The sequence below is a fragment of the Pithys albifrons genome, chromosome 20 (assembly GCF_047495875.1).
Source record: "Pithys albifrons albifrons isolate INPA30051 chromosome 20, PitAlb_v1, whole genome shotgun sequence".
Taxonomy (NCBI): domain Eukaryota; kingdom Metazoa; phylum Chordata; class Aves; order Passeriformes; family Thamnophilidae; genus Pithys; species Pithys albifrons.
In genome coordinates, this window is record NC_092477.1 from 10693161 (window position 1) to 10713948 (window position 20788).

The window sequence follows — 20788 nt, forward strand, 5'->3', positions numbered from 1 at the left end:
CGGAAAGCGCCGCTGACCTTCCTCCTGCTCCTGCCCGTCTGTACCGTGCCCGCCCCGCTCGGAGCATGGCGGTGCCGCGACTCCTGCGGGCAGGTGAGTGGATGCTGCCCAGCCCAGCCCAGCCCGCTCCGCCCCGGCCCGCACGTGTGACCCCCGTGTTTCTCTCCCGCAGCAGCCCCGCGGCTCTACAGCACCGTCCTGGTCCCGGCCTCAGCCTCGGCCCCGGCGGCGACCCGGCCCAGCGGTGAGTGTTTTCCCTCCCCTGCGGGACACTGGTCCCCTGCAAACCCGGTCCGGGCCATGAGCGATGCCCCTGCAGGTATCGCCTCGTTGCAGAAGGTGCTCGTGGGTGCATCGGGGTCCTTTCTGCAGTTCCAGCTCGCCCCCCAAAGTGCAAGAGGGGACAAGTGATTAATTGTTTACCTTCTCTCAGCTGTGGATGACAAGCTGCTGTCAGAGCCTCTCAACCACCCCGACTATTTCAATGTGAAGGAGCTCTTCACCCTGAAAGATCTCTTTGATGCTCGGGTGCACCTGGGCCACAAAAAGGGATGTCGGCACAGGTGAGTGATGCTGTTTCGTGATCCAGCACTTGTTGACATCAGGGGTGCTTCTGTAAACCATGTCTTTGGGGGCTGCACTAGATTAGTCTGAGCCTGGGTCTGCCCACACAGGGCAGATTTACAGGGACCCCCCAGTGTGGGCACTGCAGGAGGTGTGAGACCCACAGTCCCCCAAGCCCAGCTGGAACAGACACAGAGTTCTCTGCAGAAAGCACCTCTGGTAGCAGGCATGAGCTGGAGTGAGGGACAGTTCCTGTGGGGCCACACCACATCCAGAAGTGCTCAGTGCCCGCACACCTCGTCCCCATGTCCCCCACGTTGCCCTCCCTCCATCCCCACAGGTTCATGGAGCCCTACATCTTCGGCTGCCGCCTGGATCAGGACATCATCGACCTGGATCAGACCATGCAGCACCTCCAGCTGGCCCTCAACTTCACTGCCCACATCGCCTACCGCAAGGGCATCATCCTCTTCATCAGCCGCAAGCGCCAGTTCTGCCACCTGGTCGAGAGCACGGCGCGGGACTGCGGCGAGTACGCACACACACGGTTCTGGCAGGGCGGCCTCCTCACCAACGCCCACATCCAGTTCGGGGCCGGCGTCCGCCTGCCCGACCTCATCATCTTCCTCAGCAGCCTCAACAACGTCTTCCACCCACACGTGGCCATCCGGGATGCTGCCAAGATGAACATCCCCACGGTGGGCGTGGTGGACACGAACTGCAACCCCACTTTGATCACCTACCCAATCCCCGGGAACGATGACAGCCCCTCGGCTGTGGAGCTCTACTGCAAGCTCTTCAGGATGACCATCATCCGTGCCAAGGACAAGAGGCGGCACAATGAGGCTGCTGAGGAGCTGAGGAGACAAACTGAGGGCAATTAGAGCCCCAGAGATGGGCTCAGTGCCTTGGTGGTGGGCGTCCTGCTCCAATTCCATGGGACTGGCTCTGCACCTGGAGCACCAGCTTTCAGCAGGGCTGGTTGTGGAAGGGACCCCCAGCTCTGCTCTGTGCAGAGATCCCATGGTGGTAACAGCCACAGACGGTCTCCAGCTCAAAACCAAATTGTCCAGAGCTATGCAGGAGAAGTGGAACCAGGCCAGAGCCTGCTGCACTCCTTGGGGTTGTCCCTGTTGCAAGGAAGTCCTGTGGCCTTCCTGTTCTGAGCTCATGATCTTACCTGAAACCACTTGTATCTCACACCTCTTCTTAGCAAATAAAGGCGTTTATCCCTGTGATCCTTTTTGTTTCCTCTGCTGTGAAATGGGGAGGGGAGTCTATAATGCCAGGGGAGTCAAGGCAATGGGAGGGAAAGGGATGAAAGGTGTCCCCAACCTGGGGGACATTGCAGGGTGACTGGTGCATTGCAGGACTGGAGGGGCCCTACTGTCTGGTGCATCGAGAGGATGGAGCATCCCCATTTTATCCCAGGTTACACTCAGAGCCCAACCTCTGCCATCACGAGGGAGCTGGGAACTCCAGGGAGCAGCTGGGAAAGGGATATCTATCCATCTCCTAGTATGCCTTGTGTCTCCATGGGACGTCCTAGAGCTCTCCTGCATCGTGAGGAAGAGCCCTGGGAAGGATTCTCTGTCCCTCGCCCGTGTCCTGTCCCGTGTCCCGTCCCGTGTCCCCTCTCCCTGCTTTGCGTCCTCCTGCCCAGCAGAGGGCGCCCTCGGGCGCAAGCGATCTGCGCATGCGCTCCCGTTCCGCCCTATATAAGCGGGAGCCGGACGTTTCCTCGCCCTTTTTCCGGACGCGGAGCGGAGAATGCGGAGCTGTGTGTGCTCCCGCACAGACACCGGGAATGCGGCCGGGAGCGGCCCTTCCCGGCCCGCTGACGAGAAGCTGAGGGCCCCTCGATCGCAGGAAGCCGGTGCTGGCCGAGCAGCGCCCGCCGGGGCAGAGCCGCGCTGCCCAGCTCGCCATCCCGCGCCATGTCGTGGCGAAGCTCCGTGAGGGCCCGTCCCGCTCCCCGTCGGTCCCGGCGGGAGTTCGTGAGGGGGAGAGGGAAGATACGGCGGCTCCACCTCGGCCACGCGGCTGGACCCGGCCCGGAGCGGCCTGCGGGGCTCCAGGTGCTGCCACGTGCGCGGGGAATGAAGGAAACTCGGCTATAGGAATGGGCTAGGATTATTATTTTATATATATATTAAATATATATAATGTAATAATGTATATATGAATGCAGCTGTATATATTTTAATATATAGTCTTCATTGAAGGAGGGGGAAAAATTTTTAAGGCTGCTGCGTGTTCAAGTTTTCAGGAAAATATTCTTTAAAGATTTAAGGAACTAAAATTAGCAAACATTCACTTTTTTTAACTGTATTTTAAATCTCTGGTTTTCAGTTAAATAATGCATTTCGCAGAAAAAAGGCGGTTATGCAATTTGCCTAACACTTTCGTGATACTAACTGCATTCTCTTATTTGTCTGTCTTCAGCCCGTCAGCAGAGAAAAAAATGAAGTGACAAAGATTGTGATTTTGAAGAAATAAAGGGCGATGGTTCACACAAAGGCCGCCCAAGCAAGGTTCAACCATCTTTTTAACTGAGTAAGTGTTGCGTTACATTTAGTATGTGCACGTGCACCAAGTACCTTTATAAGACTGCCTTCCAAGAGGTGATACAGTCTTGTTCTTTTAAATGCCATAAAATCGTGCAATAGTTTGAATTGGAAGGGAACTTAATGCTCATCTTGTTGCACCCCCTGCCATGGGCAGGGACACCTTCCACTAGACCAGGCCACTCATAGCTCCATTCGGCATGGCCTTGGACACTTCCAGGGGTGGAACATCCACCCATAATTACCTTTTTTTTCAGTCTTTATGTTTTTTGTTTAAGGGGTTTTTTTATTTCCCAACCTGCCACTGGCGTTGCAGAGATGGCTGTTGTGGCATCTTTGTGTCAATAAGTGGCAAGAGAGACAGGCTGTTCTACGCTCGTTTGTTCTGCAACCCGTGAGCACTCAGAGTGATTGATAGCCTGACATCATTAATAAATCAGCTGCTTAAATAGTTTTTAATTGCCCTAAATGTGAGACCTGTATGTAACAGGACAGAAAGCTGTTCTGTTTGACCTGCAGGGGGGCTGCATGTGGGTTTACCATTTCAGCCTGAAAATCAGATCCTGTGGGTAAATCCACTTGTGTTACAGGGAATGAGTTAACATGATTAGTCTAAAGCCTCGCAGTGAGTTGGTGACACCATTGGGAGCATGTCCTGAGAGCCACCAACCCTATTTCTATCCAAAAATCAAAATACTGTGTCTAAATGCTGTGTACATACCCATTTTCCACATCTTTTCCAGACTGAGCCGTGTGACTGGCAGAGCAGGAGGTGTCCCAGACCCGAGGTGAGCCTCAGCAGAGTGAAGGAGTTCCCCACGCAGCCCCTGCCCCAGCTCGTGTTGCAGACGTGGCTGCAGTGCCACGTTTGTGTCATTCGGTGGCAGAGAGGAAAAGGCGACTGTCTTCCCTGGTGCTCTGACCCCTGTGAGCTCCCAGGATTGCTCAACAACCTGACATTATTGCTTTTCCTGTTCGGGGTTTTTTTTCCTTTAATCTTAATCTGAAATGCTGAAGGATGGACAGGATGCAGCAGCTGACCCTGTCCTTAATTGTGACAGAGTCCTTCTCTTAATCAATACCTTGTTCATGGGACAGAAATGCTACAAGTGATTTCCCTGCTGTCCTGGTCCTTGTTTTAGAAGTAACACGTGTATGTTTTGCTAACATCATGTGCTACAAGCTAATTCAGATTTCTTTCCTTGTTATAGAGATTCATAGGTATTAAGTGAAGCATTTTCAGGTTCTGCTAAGGCAGGGATTTTTGTAAGCATTCTTTAATAATTAACTTTTTATTTTAGTTCCTCAAACAGCCTTTCTCAGCTCCCAGAGTGCCTCCTTTTGGGGGCAGCTCCATCAAGACAAGGCACTTAGAGAGCTTTACCTTTTGTATGCCTGAGATTCTCAAAACAGACTCTGGTGCTGCTGCAACGTGACACAAAACTGCTGAAATCCTGCTTGTGTCACAGATGTGCGAGATAATGAGATTATCTCTTAGATGTAATGGAGAAAGAAGTAAAAATACTGATTGCAGTAATCCAAGTAAAAATTTTAATGCTGAAACTTGAAGTATTTTAAAATCCCTCAAGGGTGATTTTAAGTGCAGCAGTTGCTTTCCCTTGTTTCCAAAGACAAGATCTCACTCCTTGTGCATCATGTTCTGGCTGGTAAAACATCAGACAAAAAGTAAAAATGTAATTTATTTGAGCACAGTAGGAGTTTTGTTTATGTGCTGTCATGATGGCAAAGGAATCTCCAAGGCAGTGAGCTGGGAGGGAGCACAGGTATCCATGTATTTAGTTCTGTGTGTCACTGTCCTTCTTGGGTGACATATGGGGCACATGAGCCTCTCTGAAAACAAGTGGTGCAAGAAGCTCTGACCACACAGATTGTGAAACTGAGGTTTTGCAGCTTTAACAGACTCTGGCAGAGCTAAATGGTGGGAAACCTCCTCATTAAATGGGCATTAGAAGGGCCAGAGGTGCTGCAGAGCATGCAGGAGGTGCTGGCTGCAAAGTGAGCCCTTTAATTGGGAAGTCACTGCCTCCAGCAGTGGCTTTGGGAAAGAATGCTAATAAGGTTGTGGGGATGTGGTTATGCCTTACAATGTGACTCTTTTATTTAAATTTCTTGACTATTAACCTTAAAGTACATGTTTAGGGTTTTTCATCAGGCTTTACTCTCATCAGGGGTCCTGCATGGGCAGTGAGTGCTAATGAGTGTCTTCAGAACTTGACTGTGTGAGACACAGAGTAACTATTAACATTTTCCTGGTAGCATTTGCTGTGAACCACCTTCCCAAGCCTGAACAGCACTCCTGGCCCATGAATCTGGGTTTACTGAAAGAATACCTGTCTCTCCACTGTGAAAAAGAGAAATGTTTTGTATTAAAGTAGTTTTGAGAGAAATTAAAAAATCTTTCTGCACATAACTTAGCCCCCTTCATCCTTTAGGATTGGTTTATGTCACGACTTTTAAGGCTGGAACAAGCCCAGTGTTTCCCTCCCTGCACTATTAATAGCTTGGCTCTGCACTGAGGTTGGCAAACTCAGCTTGGATTTTTAGGGAGTGAAGGAATAACCCAGAGCAGGCTCCAGCTATCCTGCTCTTAAATTAGGCCTTTTCTAAGCTCACCCAAGTGCACTGTGCCCAGACAGATATTTTTCCAAAACCTTTCTGATGAACTGGCAGAGAATTTCTTCTGAATTTGTTGTCATCAACTTCTGTCATGCTCTGAGTCCTGAGCCACACAGATTTTTAGGCAGGAAATACAGGCACTGGGATTTAAAGTGTTCTGTGGTTCTGGACTGAAGGAAATCACTTTCTGAGTGGTTCCCTGTGAACCCTGATAACTGAGCCTTGCTTCTAACTGCCCCAAAATTTAGTTTCACTTTATGAAGCTTTTTTATTTCCTTGGGGATGTGAAAAATCGTTATACAGTTCCAAGAAAACTGAGGGCAACAGTCTCTGGGTGGCCGGGGTTAATTAGCTCCTTAGTATTGACATTATTGCTCCCTTTTCATGGCTGTATTTGAACTTCTTTGACATCCTGCATCTATTTTTTTATTTGCAGGGCATGGCTTGAGTTTCAGAATTTCTTAACAAAAGTGGAAACAGCAGCAGAAGTGATTGGCAGTGTCTGCATGTGAAGATTTGTAGATTCCTTAAAAGCTGATCCATCTGTGTTTTCTCTACATGGTTAAGGATTTTTTTTAAAAAACCTAAATAAAGATGCCACCTACAATAAGTCTGAATTATGCTTGTGTATTTGTAGCACCCCAAGTAATACTATTTTTTAACCATTCTAGGATTTAAGACTTTATTTGTAGATCTAAGAACAGGAATGGTTTTAAGGTATTTCTTCTCTCCATCCCCTTGGGCACAGATCTCTGCTGCAGAAGCAGCAGCATCCAGTGAGATGTCATTCAAAGAGATTGTCAGTCCTTTGAGTGTCCTGGCTATTTTTCCAACCACTGGGAAATCTGGAGGAAGCATGAGTGTAAAATAGCTTTGTCTTTTCTCATTCCCTCCTGTATTCCAGTGTAGCTTGTAAGCCATGAGCACGTGGCTGCAAAGGCTTTGTACTTTTTATTAGGGATGAAGGGAGCAAAACTGCTCTTGGGGTGTGTGAGTCATCAGTGATTCCTGGAAGTGTCCAGTGCTGTGGGATGTGTGGATTAATGACATGATGGGACATTTGTTGTCAGAAGTGTTTATTTCAATAAATCTTGCCAGGGCAGATCTGTCAGGTACAGGGGCTGCCTCCTGGAACATCATAAATATTTAGAGATTCTCTGATACTGAGAAGGAAAAACCCCTTCCCAGGTGCTTACCTGTTATTTTAACACTGCTTTTGGGGGGAGGAGCAGCAGGAGCTCAGTGGGAATATCTGGACAAAGTTTACTAGTAATAACAAAAGGGAAGGTGGAAAATGGCTTTTCTGACCTGAGGAGGGGATTTGCCATGGGTGTATTGGATTCCTTTGCTAATAGCAGAAGGAAATTTGTCAGTGGAGCTGGTTGCCATGGGGATGCAGGACAATGGATGAGCTGCAGTGGCTGCGTGGAGCCTCTTACTGAATTCCAGTGAATTCCAGCCCTCCCCACATGCTCCCTCTTGTGCAGGTGAACCCACACCTTACACAGGGCCCTGCTAACCTTGGCAGTGTCCATACCCAATCCAGGGTGACTCGAAGGGCTGAGGAACTTGTCACCCTCCAAATACAGAAACCTTAGGATTGCTCAAGCTTTCCATGGATAAATTACACTGCAGGGACAACTCCTTGGCAGGAAGTGAGCTCTGAGCTGGATACAGAGCATTGCTGACACTGAAACACCTCTGAGAGGTGATGAGCATCCCAAAGAACTAACACAAGGCAATCTTGATCTCTCCTCAAAGGACTCCTAAATGTGCAGCCGTGGCAGTGCCAGTTGCCTTCCCAGGTGCTGCAGACTGTCAGGTGTGTTTTCAACTGTGATTGTACGTCAGCTTCACGCTCCACTTCGCTTAGGAATTGTTGGCAGGAGAAGCACCACATGGTCCAGCAGCAGGAATACAGCTGTGCTGGGAACAGAGCAACCTTGGGGGAGTTTATAGACACTCTTCCTCCCTACCCGTAGTTTTAAGATTACTATAATTGGGCATTTAAAGGAAACAACTATAGTTAGAGCCCTGGTAGTAACAAACACAGCCAAACAAATGTCTTGAGACCTGCTGAAAGATTGCCTGGAAATTCACTTTAATAATGAGAGAAGCACTGGATTATTCTGGTATTAACCTTCAACCTCTGCAGGGCAAGCCCAGCTTAGTTTTAGGAGAATTAAACTGAGAGCTTGGTTTATCCCTGCTCTGAGCGAGGTGGGAAGGGACACACGGAGCACATTAATGGGTCAGAACAGTTCATGTTTAGCCCTTTGCCTTTAAGCTCTCCTTGGCTTTAGAGCTTCCAAAGCTGACACAAAAGGGAATGGCCTGTGCTGCCAATTTTGGAGTGGGGGCAGGAGCAGCTGGATGGGAGCCTCACACAAGCCATGGCATCACTCTCAGGGTCAGGCACTTAAAAATGGAACCAAAGAATTGCCAGGATTCTCCACCGTGGAACAGAATGCTTATCTGCTTCCTATGTTACAGCTGGATCTGATGGCAGATGACTCAGACACTTAAGGAGAGATTTTTGAATCAGGAAATCTACCTTTTCCTCCTTTTTAGATCACAAACAAGCTGATACTTAACAGGCTGCTGTTTCACTATTGATGTACTGGTATGATTCACGTAAAAGCTGTTTATTTACATCAGAGACGTTCATCAAAAGAAGATGTGACAAGAACAGCATGAATGATTCATTCCCATCACTCTGCTCTGCTTTCCTGTTAATCAAGGAACAGTTAGGTGGATCCAGCTGGGCTCTGCTTCCTTATCACTTCCTGTGTCATTTTCCTCCCCCAAGCCTGTCCAGCCTGGCTCCCAGTGTACCAGCTCTGCAACACTCCTGCTGGCTGATCGATGATCCTGCTGGGCAGTGGAAATCATGAAGCTTGGTTTTCCATGGAGAAGGGGTTTCAGCTCTGCTGAACTCCCTGTGCAGGGTGTATTTTTCCTGTGGAGGAAAGGATGGAGAAACAGGCATTCAGCCCTTGGACTTGACTCTGAGATTGTAGATCCTAAACTCCAGGGCCGTGCTTCCCCCATTAAGAATATTTGGTGTTTGAAATCTTCTTCCAGAGCAAGGTCTTGAGGTTGTTGAGCACGAGGGAGTGGTGCACTTCCATCTGGCTGGCCAGGCCGCTGAGGGTCATGCAAGTTCGGAGCTGCTTCTGCAGCTCTTCCTTCAGCTCCAGCGGCGCCCCATACAGCAAGTAGTCCTGCAGCAAACCACACACCTTGGCCAGATTGGGCTGCACCATGTCACCCTTGCACTGCTTCATGAGCTTGTCACACGCTGCCGTGCAGTCCCGCCCGTAGGTGCAGTCCACGTTCTGCTCACAGTGACGCCCCTTGAGGAATCCCCTGATTGTCATCTCCGTCGCCACCTTCCTCAGGTTGACCATTTTGAAGTCGAACTTGTCGTTGTAGCCCACGTTCCTGAAGCCTGTCTCACAGATGTAGAAGTTCCCGTAGGTCCCGTGGAAAATCTCCTCCACGAACTCCAGGAGGCCAATGGCGATCTTGGCGCGCCGGGGCCACGCCGGCGCGAACCACTGGTGGATGAGTTGGTGGACAACAGAAGGCAGCAGCGACTGGAGGAAGGGGGGGACATCCACCCCGTAGAGGGAGGTGTGGGGGATCTTCTCAGTGACGTACAGGTCCCCACAGTGCCCCAGCAGCTTGGCAGTGTGCTCCTTCTCATGCAAGGAGAACATGAGGAGAAACTCATTAAGCTGAAGCAGCGCCCAGATGGATTTGGCCTCGGCCAAAGACACTTTCCCATCACGGTTCACATCTGCCATGGTGATGATCCGGCTCACCAAGGCTGGGAGGGATGGCTGATCTCCCAGCTTGGACTGCAAACAGGACAAGAGGTGGCATCAGAACCTCAGAGCTCTCTGTGTTTGGGCATCATATCAAAACTTAACTGGGACTGCAAAGAACTGAGCTCCACTCCTTCCCCTTCCCAGTGTGACCAGTACAAGGAAGGAATCATTTCTGGCTCCAGGAGAGGAGGAAAGAGCAACTATGCTCCAGAAAATCCATGGTGTGCACAGGTTCAGCTCCAGCAGTATTTTACCAGCCTCAGGGCTGCTCTGCAACCTCTGGCTCTTGCCAGAGCTGCTGCCCCACCACTGCCACAGAAGCCCCACACAGGGGTAACTACCAGGGCCAACGTGGGCTTGTGAATCAGCTCTGCCCAGATGTCACCCACAGCCATGGCACAGAGGCCTCCAGGGCTGCTGCTACTCAAGTCTCAAAAATAAGAACTTCTGGGAGAGAATGGAGGTTTTTCTCCACTAATCCAGTACATGGCAAGGACCCTCCCCAGCACCCAGGAGCAGGTGGGAGAGTGTGGGCCAGAAGAGATCTCATGCATGGGGAAGGAAAGACACAATTAAGTCTTTCCAACTTGCACATGGCATCCCGGGCCCGTGGGATCCCACAGGACCCCTGCACTGACCTTGAGGAAGTTGAGGAGCATTTCTTTGAACTCATCCATCGACGTCCCTCGTGTCGGTTTGTCGAAGAGCACCACATCCCTCCTGGGCACAGAGTCTGGGTGGCTGTCTGCCCTCAAGGCTTCTCCAATGCCACATTTGATGATCACCTCCCTGTCTCTCCAGAGTCCACTGTAAACCTGCAGCACAGGGAAGGGGACAGGACAAAGGGGAGGAGAACAGCAAGTGGAAAAAAAACCCCAAAAGTGGGTTCTGTTCAGCTGAGGGCAGGAACCAGGATGGGGTGAGGGGATTTCCTGGGTTTGGTGCTTCTATCTATCCCATGCCACGTTGTGGCAGGGGCAGAGACTTACCTGCTGGGTGGGAGAGGAGGAGAGGCAGTGCTGGAAGAGGAGGCCACGCTCTTCACACAGGTCCTTGCACGTGGAGCCAGAAATGATTCCTTTCTTGTATTGGTCACACTGGGGAGAGGAAGGAGAGAGGTTGGACGAGGATGAGGATGCACAGGCTGAGGCTGCTCAGCAAAGCAGCAACCTCTGCTGTGAGATGGGCTGGCCCTGGTCCAGGTGGTAGGACAGACACTGGCTCTGATCCGCGGCTGGGCTGAGAGCTGGAGACATCCCTGGGTAGGAGCGGCTGCAGCTCTGCAGCTGCTCAGCGAGGGCACAGCAGCCTCAGGGCTGGAAGCAGGAGCTGCAGATATTCACTGCATCTCTTCCTTTTTTTTTTCCCCTGATGTTGATGGGAATTAACCCTTGGACCTGCTCACAGGGGACATGGCCAGACACGGCGTCTGGAACCCCGAGCTCAGGGCAGGAATTAGCGCCCAAGACCCCGTGGTCGGAGTCAGGCAGAAAATCAAATTAAACGATCGTCGCTGTTGTTATGGCAATTCCTGCCTCCCTTCTCTGCTGGGGGATTGATCAATGAGGCGTGTTCTGACAGAGCTCGGCATCCCCCTCCTCCCCTGGGCTGGGCAGGTGACCTGCTCCCCTGCCATGGGCCACACACAGCGATCCTGGGGGGATCCTACTGAAATACCATGGGGAACAGGCTGCACACCACAGCAAATCCCAGGCAGGGAAAAACACACCAAGCCAAGCTCCCATGATGATTTTACTCTGGTTCTTTCCTTAGGGCACATCAGCAATTACAAAGAGGTACCCACGGACTGGCTGCTCCCTTTTTTCTCTGGCTTAGCAGAGCCTGAGGAGGGTGAGACGCGATGCTGTCCCTGCCCACAGATCCTGCTCACTGCCCTCATGTTCCAGCTTCATCTCCACAGACATTAATCTGCCCACGTCTGCCTGGCCTGCCCTGGCCACTTCCCTCCAGCATCTCAGTAAATTGTTTTGTCCTGGCAGGGTAAGGTCACCTCTCCCATCCCAAGCTCCCTGGGATGCTGGCGACACCACCAAGGAAGCAGCAGCCAGAAGGGCTCCGTGGCCCAACTCTGGGGGTTGATTGGCTGGGAATGGGGCTCCCACAGCCCTGCTCACCCCAACACCCTACACTGGTCTGGCAGGGCTGCCACTCACGATTATCATCCGGCAGACGTGGCCACGGCAGAGCTCAGAGTAGGATGAGTAGTGCATGTAGGCCACCCAGCTGCCCACGAAGATGCCCAGCCACACCACCAGCAGGTACTTCACCTTGATACCTGGGAGGCGACCCTGAAAGCGAAAGGAAATGCTGGTGAAGGGCAGGGTTCTGCCCAGGGTGGCAGCAGCTGGACAAGGACGACTTCTGCTATACAAACTGACCTGAGCATTGCTGAAACCTTCAGCCTTTTTTATATATATTCATCAGTCTATTATGCAACTCCTGCTGCAAGTAGGTCACTTAAAATTCCCTAAAAGCAGGGGGATTACAGCACTGGGCGGCAAGAGCTGGATGCTGTGCATCCCCAGGAGCTGCAGCCATGAACACCCACACTCCTGCCCTCTGCAAGCCCCGGGTTCCCCATCAGGGCTGTGAGAGGCTCTGCTCCTGTTTGGGGGGACCCTTCTCAGCAGCACCCTCCTTGCAAAGCCCCATAGGCACAAGTGGCTGCCACCACCAGCTCCTGCCTGAAAACAGGCAAGTAAGGACCCTGGCAGCACATGGCTGATGCTCCATGCAAACAACTCAGAAGCTCACAGCAGAATTCTGCTTTCTTGGCTTTGTTTCTTCCTCCCTGACCCTGCAACAGCAGCGCTGCTGCCATCTGGCCTCCCACAACAGAGGCTGCTCACCTGTCTCATGTCACATGGTGCAGATCCCTGGCAGTTCTGAAGGGCAGGGAACATATCCTTGCATCAAACACCTCATTCCCTCCAGTTTTCATTGGTAATTCTATAGAGAGCCATTGGCCTGTGGCCACCTCCAAACCCTCCTCCCTCCTCACACCGGTGAGAGCACAACCTGCTGCTGGAATAGGGCTGGATCCAAGTGGATGCAGCACTGTTACAACTGCCAGGGATCCTCACTTGGCTCTTGTAGCCCAAACCCACTCCCACCTCCTAAACGCCTCCTCCCTGGCCCCTCTCCAGGTGCTGCAGGGGCTCTGTCAGGGCAGTACCAGGGGCAGTGAGGCCTCTTGCCCTCCTGGCTGCAGCCAGTCCCTGGCACACCCTGGCCCTGGGAGTCACAGGAATGGGCAGCCAAGGGTGAGAGCAGGCAGGTCTGCCTTGAGATCATGGCATTTCTCATGTTAATTGGAAACCCCGAAATGTGAAGCAGGCCAGGGTGCCTGGTTTGCCTGTCAAGCAATGGCACTGCTAATTAACGTGAAATTAAATTAAAGAGAACCTAACCACAGCCAGGACTTGGTAAAGACAAAGGATAGGTGGCTGCTCCTGTGAGATGAGGACCAGCTCACGACCCTGAAGTCAGACACACACCATTGTGACCCCAGAGATCCTCCCCAGCACGGCAGGCCCCCCAAAACTGCCCAGGTGTGGGTACATGACCCATCAGGCTTCTTGCCCTCAGCAAAGGAATTCTTCCCATGGACTTCCCACTAGAGACGTGGGAAAACTCTGGAATGGCCAAAATGTCCCTTTTTGCTTATTTCAGACTTAGAACCCGTCATGTTACTGCAGCAAGAGGGGGATCAGGACTGAGACCCGAGCACAGGATGAGGAGCACTGGTTTCATCATCCCTTAAATGGTGGGAAAAAATGAGAGGGTGGGGGATGCATTTCAACCAGAGGTTCCACTGGGCTTTAGCTGGATTTTGGAGGCAGAGCTGGTGCCAAGGGCTCCTCCAGGGCCTCAGTCTCAAGGCATGGGAGCTTCCCTGCCCACTGCCTTCCCTGCACCAAAGGGTGTCACCTTTTGTTTGTGAGAGTTGCTGTGTTTAGTTTTAGGGTGACTCTGGAGGAACTGGGAGTGACTTTGAGCTGGAACTGACTTCAAAGGCAAAATGGATGCAGCACCACAAAATCCTGCTCCATCCCTGTGTCTCCCCTGCAGCACCTTGGGAACACGAGGGTTGCTTCATAGCAGCCCCAGCTCTGCACCCACCTCCTGCCAGCATCTACTGTCCACCAGGAACCCTCTCCCATGTCCCCCACTTCCCCTCAGGGAGAACCTCTCTGGACCTTTGCCAGAGTCAGGGTTTCTCATCCCTCAGCTGCAGGGATAACACCCAGGGCAGCATCCCTGACATCCCTGGCCCCAGCATCTCTGGTTCTCAATGTCCCTGGAGCTGTGAGGCAGGTCCCCAGTCCCCCAGGCAGCTCGGAGATGGGAAGAGGAGGGGAAATAAATAAAGAAAAGGGAAGAGAAGGAAGGAGCCATCCCTGCCGTGCTGCATGGGCTGCCGAATGGGCTGCCCTGATGCTCCGAGGGCTCCAGCACGACGGAGCGCGGCGCGGGTTATGCAACGGGCTGCGGCTGCCGGTGCCGGTCCAGATCCTCCCAGTGCCTGTCCAGACCCTCCCGGTACCTGTCCAGCTCCCCTCGGTGCCGGTCCCTGCCCCTCCAGCTCCCCGCACCGGCGGCGGTGGGACCGCGACGAGCGTTCCTTTGTGCACGGCCGGTGCCAGGATGCGGAGATGGGCACCGCCGAGCCCGCATCCCCCCATCCCAGCGCATCCCCCGATCCCAGCGCATCCCCCGTGCCAGGGCATCCCCCCGGCCCGGCGCATCCCCGAGCCCGCATCCTCCATCCCGGCTCATCCCCCCTTCCCGGTACCTGCAGGCCCTTGGAGAAGGGGCAGAACAGCACCAGATGCACCAGCCGCCGGATCCTCCGCATGCTGCGGGCGCCCCGCGGCCGCGGGCCTCAGGCTCCGGGGGGCATGGCCGGGGTGGCCGCGGCCCCCGCCTCGCCGCCGGGGCCGGGGGGGACCCGGGGAGGGCCGGGGGCGGCCGGGGTTGGGGCGCCCAGCCGCGCCTCCCGCTCGCTCCTCCGCAGCGCCCGGCCCGGCCCGCGGGGCTCGGCGGCTCCGCCCGGCGCGGGGCGGTGCGGGATGGCGGGGCGGTGCACGCAGCTCCCGCAGCACAGGGAGGCAGGGGGCTGCTGCCTGGCACGGCTTGGCTCGGCCCAGCAGCATCAGCCCCCACCCCACAGGGTCCACCACCCGCCGCTGATGACCCTGTCGGGGGTGTTCCATGGAGATGCTGATGCCCCCTGACCCCCCCAGCACTCGCTGCAGCTCCGGTTTTATTTAGAGCTTTTTTGGGTGACATTGCCAGAGCCTCCCTGGTTACCCACAGCAGGGCTCAGGGGCTGCATCCCGCCGGGGCTGTGACCCGCCACCACCCCTGCTCCTTTGCCTCCTCTCTGTCGCCCGTCTTCATCCTGAAGCGCAGCAGCAGCACTGGCTGCACTCCCTGTTTGCACAGCGGCTGGGCAGGGAAACCTCAAGGCAAGACAGGGGCTGCTTTGTGTCAGACACCGACAGACAGCCCAGGGACAGCCTCATCCAGGGGCATGTGGTGTACACAAGCAAGGAAGGGGGACGAGGAGACAAAAATATGATGGAAATTGTTCTAGGAGGGTCAGTCATGAGGTCATCGTTGAGATATTCTTTGCTCCCTGTTAGATCTTCAGATTATCCAGTTGTCCCCTAATTGTGGTTCAGACTGCCCCTTTCTCTTGAATTCGGCTCAAAATGACCTTTAAACACAAGCTGGTCACTCCACACCCAGATCCTCACACAGTGTGTGTGTCAAGCTCACTGCTCAGTGTCAAGTACCAAGTAGCCAGGGACTAATGAGCAAAAGCCTTTGCTGGCCTAATCCAGGCAGTGGTGATAAATAATGAGCATCACACAAAACTGATCTAAGCCCCCAGATCCTACAATGTGTTTCTGTCTGCTTTTAATCCTAAGGAGGTCCCTGCTGCTCTCATTCTTTGCAAAGCCCACACAGTAACACAAGCTGACACTGCCCACGGCGCTGCTGCGGTGACAGGACCGGTGAACATCACCTCAGCTGCCCAGAACTCCTGTCCTTCCTTCACCCACTGAAGCCAGGGTGGTTCTCTGGATCTCCTATAGCTTATTCTTAGTCTTAATTAACACAGTAAAAGAGAGAATCTCCATGATTTATTTTTATTTTTCACAATAGGGTTGATGATTGGAAAACAGCAGGGACAGGAAGGTGCACGGCTGGGTGCCCTGTAGCTGAGCCAGCTGTGAGGATGAGGAAGGTCCTGGTGCTGTAGTGCTGTTTTCCTTCACATCTACAGGGCAATAGCTTTTCTCAAGCATCAATAGATTACTTATTTTCCTCCTAGCTTAAAGATGTTTTCATGCTCACCTGAGCTTTCCTCAGTGGGATTTCTCGCCCACCACCCTCAGTGCTGTCTCAAGGCTGAGCAGTGGAGGCAGATTTCCTGCCCTGCCCACCCTGGACCCCTCACCTCCACCCCAACTCCTGCCTGCCCATTCCCATCACAACTGAGCACAGAGCTGCCTGTTGGGATCTGTCCTGCCTCCAGTGATGTCCCCTCTGTTCCATGGCCTGGGCTCAGCAGTATCCCACACTCTGCTCACTCTCCTGATGCAGCTCCCTCCGCCTTGAACTCTGATTTTGGGGGTCAAGTGTGGTGCACACAGGCGGAATGAAACGCCCATTGGAGATGGAAATTACATGCCTGGGGCAAAGCTGGGGGAGGCTCAAAATCCACAGATCTCTGCTGTGGGGCTCTGCAACATTCAGAGGTGGATTGTCCAGCAAATCTAATTAGGGATGAGCAGACCTTCCCAAGCTGTAATATGCTAAGTAATTAAGTGATTAGTATTGATTGTTGGAATGCCTAATGAGCAGTTATCACTGAATGATTAATTAATCCAATCAAAAGAGTAATAAAAATTCTGCAGGTGTGATTCTATCTTATATTCAGTGTGCAAGGGAAATGAGATCTCTGCCTGCAGTTCTTGTCTCCCATTTCTATCCCAGGCACCTGACATTGGGCAAGAAGCAGCTCCCACAGCCTGGGATGTTGCCCCTGTGCAAGGGGTCTCTCCTGTGCCCAGAAATCCCCTGGCACTGCCAGGATGGGCTCCCAGCAGCAGGCAGGCAGCCAGAGCTGAGCTGTGTGGCTCAGAAGTGGGGAAGATGCTCTGCCAGGCACCATCCAGAAGGTGCTGAAGGCAGTCGATGCCGATCCCCTCCCTGTGAATCCTTTCACAAGCTCTCTTGATTAAGTCGCTTCAGTTTCTCCTGGTCAAAGCCCTGCTAATCCCAGCTAAACCCGCAGCGTGCCTCACACTGGCCTCTGATCACTTCCCAGCCAGGCGGTGGCTCTGTGGGCACGTCCCCAAGAGCACTGTGCCCTCGGGACAGGGGAGCAATCAGGGCAACCACAGCACTGTAGCGGGTCATTTGCTGGCCCATAATATTTACCCGATTAAATGATAATGAATAAATTATCTTCCCAGGTAGTACTAACAGCAGTGCAGAGCAACTCTGACTCTTGAGCATGGACCCTCAGGCACAGGCCCTTCCTCTGGGTGGGATGTTGGGGTTGGGTGACAGTGGGGACAGCACAGCCCAGTGCCATTGTCCACAGTGCCCAGAGCCACTGCTTGGCAGGGGGTACAGGACTGAGAACCAAGAGAGGACCATGTGCTCCCCCCCACCCACATTCTCCCCTTCAGCCCTATGGCCACGAGCCAGAGGGATTTGAGTCCCAGGGAGCTGTGGTGGCACACAGCATTCCAAGGCGCTGCCACAGCTCCAGAGATGATGGATCCAGGCTCTAATGCTCTTTTCTGTGCATCCTTTAAGGATTTGAGGCTGATCGCCCGCGCTTCCTGCGTGGCATCCACAGCTGGCTCTGCACAGCCCGTCAGCTGCCTCTGCTGCCTGCCGGGCGCTGCCAGGCTGAGCACAGCAGTTATAATTAGAAATGCTAATCAGCTCTTGTGTTTCTGGCTTGACAGGCCTGCCACCCCCAGCACAATCTTCCCTCCAATCTGTCCTGTGCTCGCCCCCTCCGCTTCCTCTCCAAATCCCTGCTACTTGTAATTAAGCCCAGTGGAATTAGCGGGGGTCGAAAGCTGGGGCTGCTGGGGCTCACTGGGATGCTTTGGGCAAGGTGTGCAGCCCCACAGAGCTTGTGGGTTGATTGGAAATGTCTGCGGGGTCTCACCTCCACTCATCCCCTTGGGCTGGGGACAGCCCATGGATGCTCCTGCACCTGAACCATGGGATGGAAGAGGGAGAGCCCAAGGGCTTCACTGGTGGCAGTGCCAGGATTAAATGCAAAGGATGGTGGCTGTGGCTGGGAGCCCTGTGGCTGTGCCAGCCCAGTGGCTCTGGAAGGGGAACCACTCTTATTGGGATTTCTGTCATGTGCCAACTGTGGCCACTTTCCGCCTGAGGAGTAAAAGAACTTGCAAAGGAGCTTGGAGAGGGAGACTGAGCAAGCAGATCCCTGCAGAGGATTAGCTGGTTATAGAGTTATTCATCATGGATGTCACTGGGAGACACAACTCAGGGGATTTCTCCCCTCACTGGTGCCCACAGACAGCCCCTGCCAGGTCCCAGCCCCTCCACATGACAACCTGAGCCAGAGTATTCCTGTTGCTGTAAGACCCAGGACATGGTTTCCACCCTGGGCATTTGGTTCTCAAAGTCAAGCTTAGCTGTGGGGACATTCCTTGGGGCAGGCACAGGGCTCAGCTGGCCTCAGAGGAGACTGAGGTGCACAAGTGGGATGAACAGCTCCGGACAGGCCAGTGAGCCTGGAGAGGGACAGACCCCAAACAGAAGGTGGCTCAAAGCCAGCAACTCAGCACTCCTCTTCCTGGAAAACACAGGCTGTGGCATCACAGCGTGGCACAGGCCAGGCAAAGGCTGGTGGTCCCTCACCCCACAGGTGCTGTTCAGATGCTCACAGGTGCCTCTGAGGCCTCCTAGGGTTGTGCCCAGGGTGTTGATGTGTTAACAAGGGGTTAGGTTCTTCCAACTGACATCTGAACAGCATTGAGTAACCCACAGCATTGGGACAGCACAGCTGCACCAACATGGAGCAGGAAATGAATTTTATCTGGAGCTGCAGCCCATGTTCCCACCTGAGATATCGCAGCATCTCTAAGTGGTGCTGTGCTGGAAGAAAACACACGCAGAGAAAACACACAGAGCTCTCAGGTTTTTAAGTCAGTTTTCATCTTCCAGGTGCTCCCTGTTTATCTGCCACAGTGCAGGAGAGAGGATGCAGTTTGGAGGGTTGACATGCAAAAGGTTTTCAAGAAGACAGTGGCTGTCTCAGGAAGGAGGACCCCCCCACCTCCTCTGGCCAGGACTCCCATGTGTGGCTTCACCTGAGACACATCTGCTCACTGCAGCACCTTTCAGCATGTGAAGCAGCAAAGGGCTCCCCCTCCTCCTCACACACAGAGCACTTCAGTTTCTGGGGAAAGGGAAGTAAAAAGGGAGCAGGAGGGACAGGGCATGGTGGCTTCGATGAGATGCACTTGCTAAAAGGCACCAGCAGCACAGGCAGCTGACTGGGAAAGCTCTGGGTAGAAGTCGGCTTGGATTTGTCATGACTAATTGACTCCCTCCAGCACTGTGGTACAAGTTTCACCATCACATGAACAGGGTCCTGAGCATCCAGGAATTAATGAGGGTCTGACCCTGACTGCACAGCCACTTGAGTTTTTCCAGTGCAGACAGCTGGCTTAAGAGGCCCCTTTATTCTTTACATATCAGATCAATTGGGATAGTTATAATCTAGTCCTGGTGAAAGCTCAGAGTCAGACTTTATTGCCCAACCAGCTCAAGGAGAAAGAAAGCAAGCAAGAGGGAGAGGTCATGCTGAACTATCGATTGCACAGGCGGTGGTGCTGCTCCCGGGATGGCCTCTGCAGAGAGCTCACCAGCACAGTTTGCCTCTATCTCCTGCTAATGCTGCCCCATTGATCTTCCATGACAGGCAGCAACTCCAAGAGGTTTTTTTGCCAGAGTCATTAAGAGGCATTAATCAATAACAGAGGAAACGGAGAGAAACTGTTTGTTTCATGAAGACATATTCCCCGTGTGGATTTTAGATTTTAGCCTGCTGAGGTGTGCATGGTTTATTTCTAGGCAGTTCTGCCAGGAAAAGAGTCCACCTTGTGATGGACTCTGGCACTTTGAGGAGATCCTGAGCCAATTGCAACACACTGGCAGCTCTGGTCAGGCTGTGCAATGAAAGGGGGGCAGCTGGGGAGTTTGTGGCATCCAGTTCCAGGTACCTCAGAAGCACAAATCACCCAGACCATCTGTTCTCACATAAGTACTGCAGTAAGAACTAGGTACAGATTTCACATGCCCAAAGAGGTGGGGGCTGGTTTCATGTTGTGGGTCTACTAAAAAAAGCTGCTGCCTGCCAGTGGTGCAACAAGTCCTAGCAGCCTGCTCAGTGATCCAGCCCTGTGATGTCAGCCCCAGACCAGTGGTTCATCCCGTGGCTGAGTTCATTCCTGTGGCAAAACTAGAGTTGTTCACAAGAGAAATGGTCTTTGTGTTGAAAGCACCTCGGGCTGCTTCGCTCCCTCCCGCCCTTCCCAACGGTGTCAGTACATTTCCATTGCTCTGTTGTGGCAACACCCCTTTTAATTCTCTAACAACTCCCATGCTCAGCTCCAGCAAATGTCTGTGCAGGTGGTAGAGTGCATTTTCCCCAAGAGAGGCAGAGAAAGGGGCTGGAAATTTGCTCAGGAGCAGGAGGATGGGATCACCTTCAAAAGTGACTGAGAAGAGAGCTGGCAGCACTGACACTGGCAGAACAACCAGTGGTGCCAGGGCAATCTCGGTCTAGGGAGGTGCTGTGGCTCCCCATGGCTGGGCTCAGCCCCAGGAACAGCCCCGTGACTCAGAAGCTGAACTGATGTTTAATTGCACTCATGGACTTAGCCCAAAGGCCCTTTAGTTCTGCTGTGTGCCACGGCACAGTGCCAGCAAGTGGGCCTGAAGGAGCTCAAATGCTGCAGCCAGATGAGGTGCTGTATCAGAGGCCATGTCCTGTGCCAGGGACACTCTCCTTGCACTCAGAGCCTCTCCTGGGGCAGATGGTGCAGAGAACATCAGGTGCCAGGGGATTTCCAGCCTGTGGTATAAACACAAATG

The 20788-nt window shown here is 53.0% G+C and overlaps 2 protein-coding genes, 1 long non-coding RNA gene and 2 other non-coding genes across 6 annotated transcripts; 4 read left to right on the top strand and 1 right to left on the bottom strand.

Moving 5' to 3' along the window:
• Positions 1–5: 5 nt before the first annotated feature.
• MRPS2 (mitochondrial ribosomal protein S2) lies at positions 6–1796 on the top strand. Of its 2 annotated transcripts, none has more exons than XM_071574348.1 (4): positions 6–93; positions 173–244; positions 434–563; positions 905–1796. In XM_071574348.1, exons 1-4 carry the CDS (start codon positions 66–68, stop codon positions 1446–1448), a joined length of 774 nt encoding a protein of 257 aa, XP_071430449.1. In that variant the 5' UTR covers positions 6–65; the 3' UTR covers positions 1449–1796. The 2 variants fall into 2 exon arrangements, with proteins under 2 accessions (XP_071430449.1, XP_071430450.1); XM_071574349.1 differs by having other exon boundaries at positions 35–93; positions 176–244.
• A 528-nt stretch (positions 1797–2324) lies between these two features.
• LOC139681092 (uncharacterized) lies at positions 2325–6379 on the top strand. The gene is made up of 4 exons (XR_011699466.1): positions 2325–2642; positions 3010–3120; positions 3875–3919; positions 6205–6379. It is a non-coding gene; the product is annotated as an uncharacterized lncRNA (long non-coding RNA).
• LOC139681383 (small nucleolar RNA SNORA17) lies at positions 3429–3558 on the top strand. The gene has a single exon (XR_011699522.1). It is a non-coding gene; the product is annotated as a small nucleolar RNA SNORA17 (small nucleolar RNA).
• On the top strand, positions 3958–4084 carry LOC139681382 (small nucleolar RNA SNORA17). The gene has a single exon (XR_011699521.1). It is a non-coding gene; the product is annotated as a small nucleolar RNA SNORA17 (small nucleolar RNA).
• Positions 6380–8384: 2005 nt separating the features above from the next.
• Positions 8385–14579, bottom strand: DIPK1B (divergent protein kinase domain 1B). Its single transcript, XM_071574230.1, has 5 exons — positions 14418–14579; positions 11776–11910; positions 10591–10698; positions 10240–10416; positions 8385–9631 (listed from the first exon to the last, which is right to left on the bottom strand). Exons 1-5 carry the CDS (start codon positions 14478–14480, stop codon positions 8819–8821), a joined length of 1296 nt encoding a protein of 431 aa, XP_071430331.1. The 5' UTR covers positions 14481–14579; the 3' UTR covers positions 8385–8818.
• Between the last annotated feature and the right edge of the window lie 6209 nt (positions 14580–20788).

Excerpts from the sequence above, each read along its gene's own strand:
- MRPS2 (XM_071574348.1), top strand. The coding sequence starts at position 66 with ATGGCGGTGCCGCGACTCCTGCGGGCAG. Across the intron at positions 245-433 it reads GGCGGCGACCCGGCCCAGCG|CTGTGGATGACAAGCTGCTG; the intron begins GTGAGTGTTTTC and ends ACCTTCTCTCAG. Across the intron at positions 564-904 it reads AAAAAGGGATGTCGGCACAG|GTTCATGGAGCCCTACATCT; the intron begins GTGAGTGATGCT and ends CCATCCCCACAG.
- DIPK1B (XM_071574230.1), bottom strand. The coding sequence starts at position 14,480 with ATGCGGAGGATCCGGCGGCTGGTGCATCTGGTGCTGTTCTGCCCCTTC. Across the intron at positions 11,911-14,417 it reads CCTTCTCCAAGGGCCTGCAG|GGTCGCCTCCCAGGTATCAA; the intron begins GTACCGGGAAGG and ends TTTCGCTTTCAG. Across the intron at positions 10,699-11,775 it reads ACGTCTGCCGGATGATAATC|TGTGACCAATACAAGAAAGG; the intron begins GTGAGTGGCAGC and ends TCCTCTCCCCAG.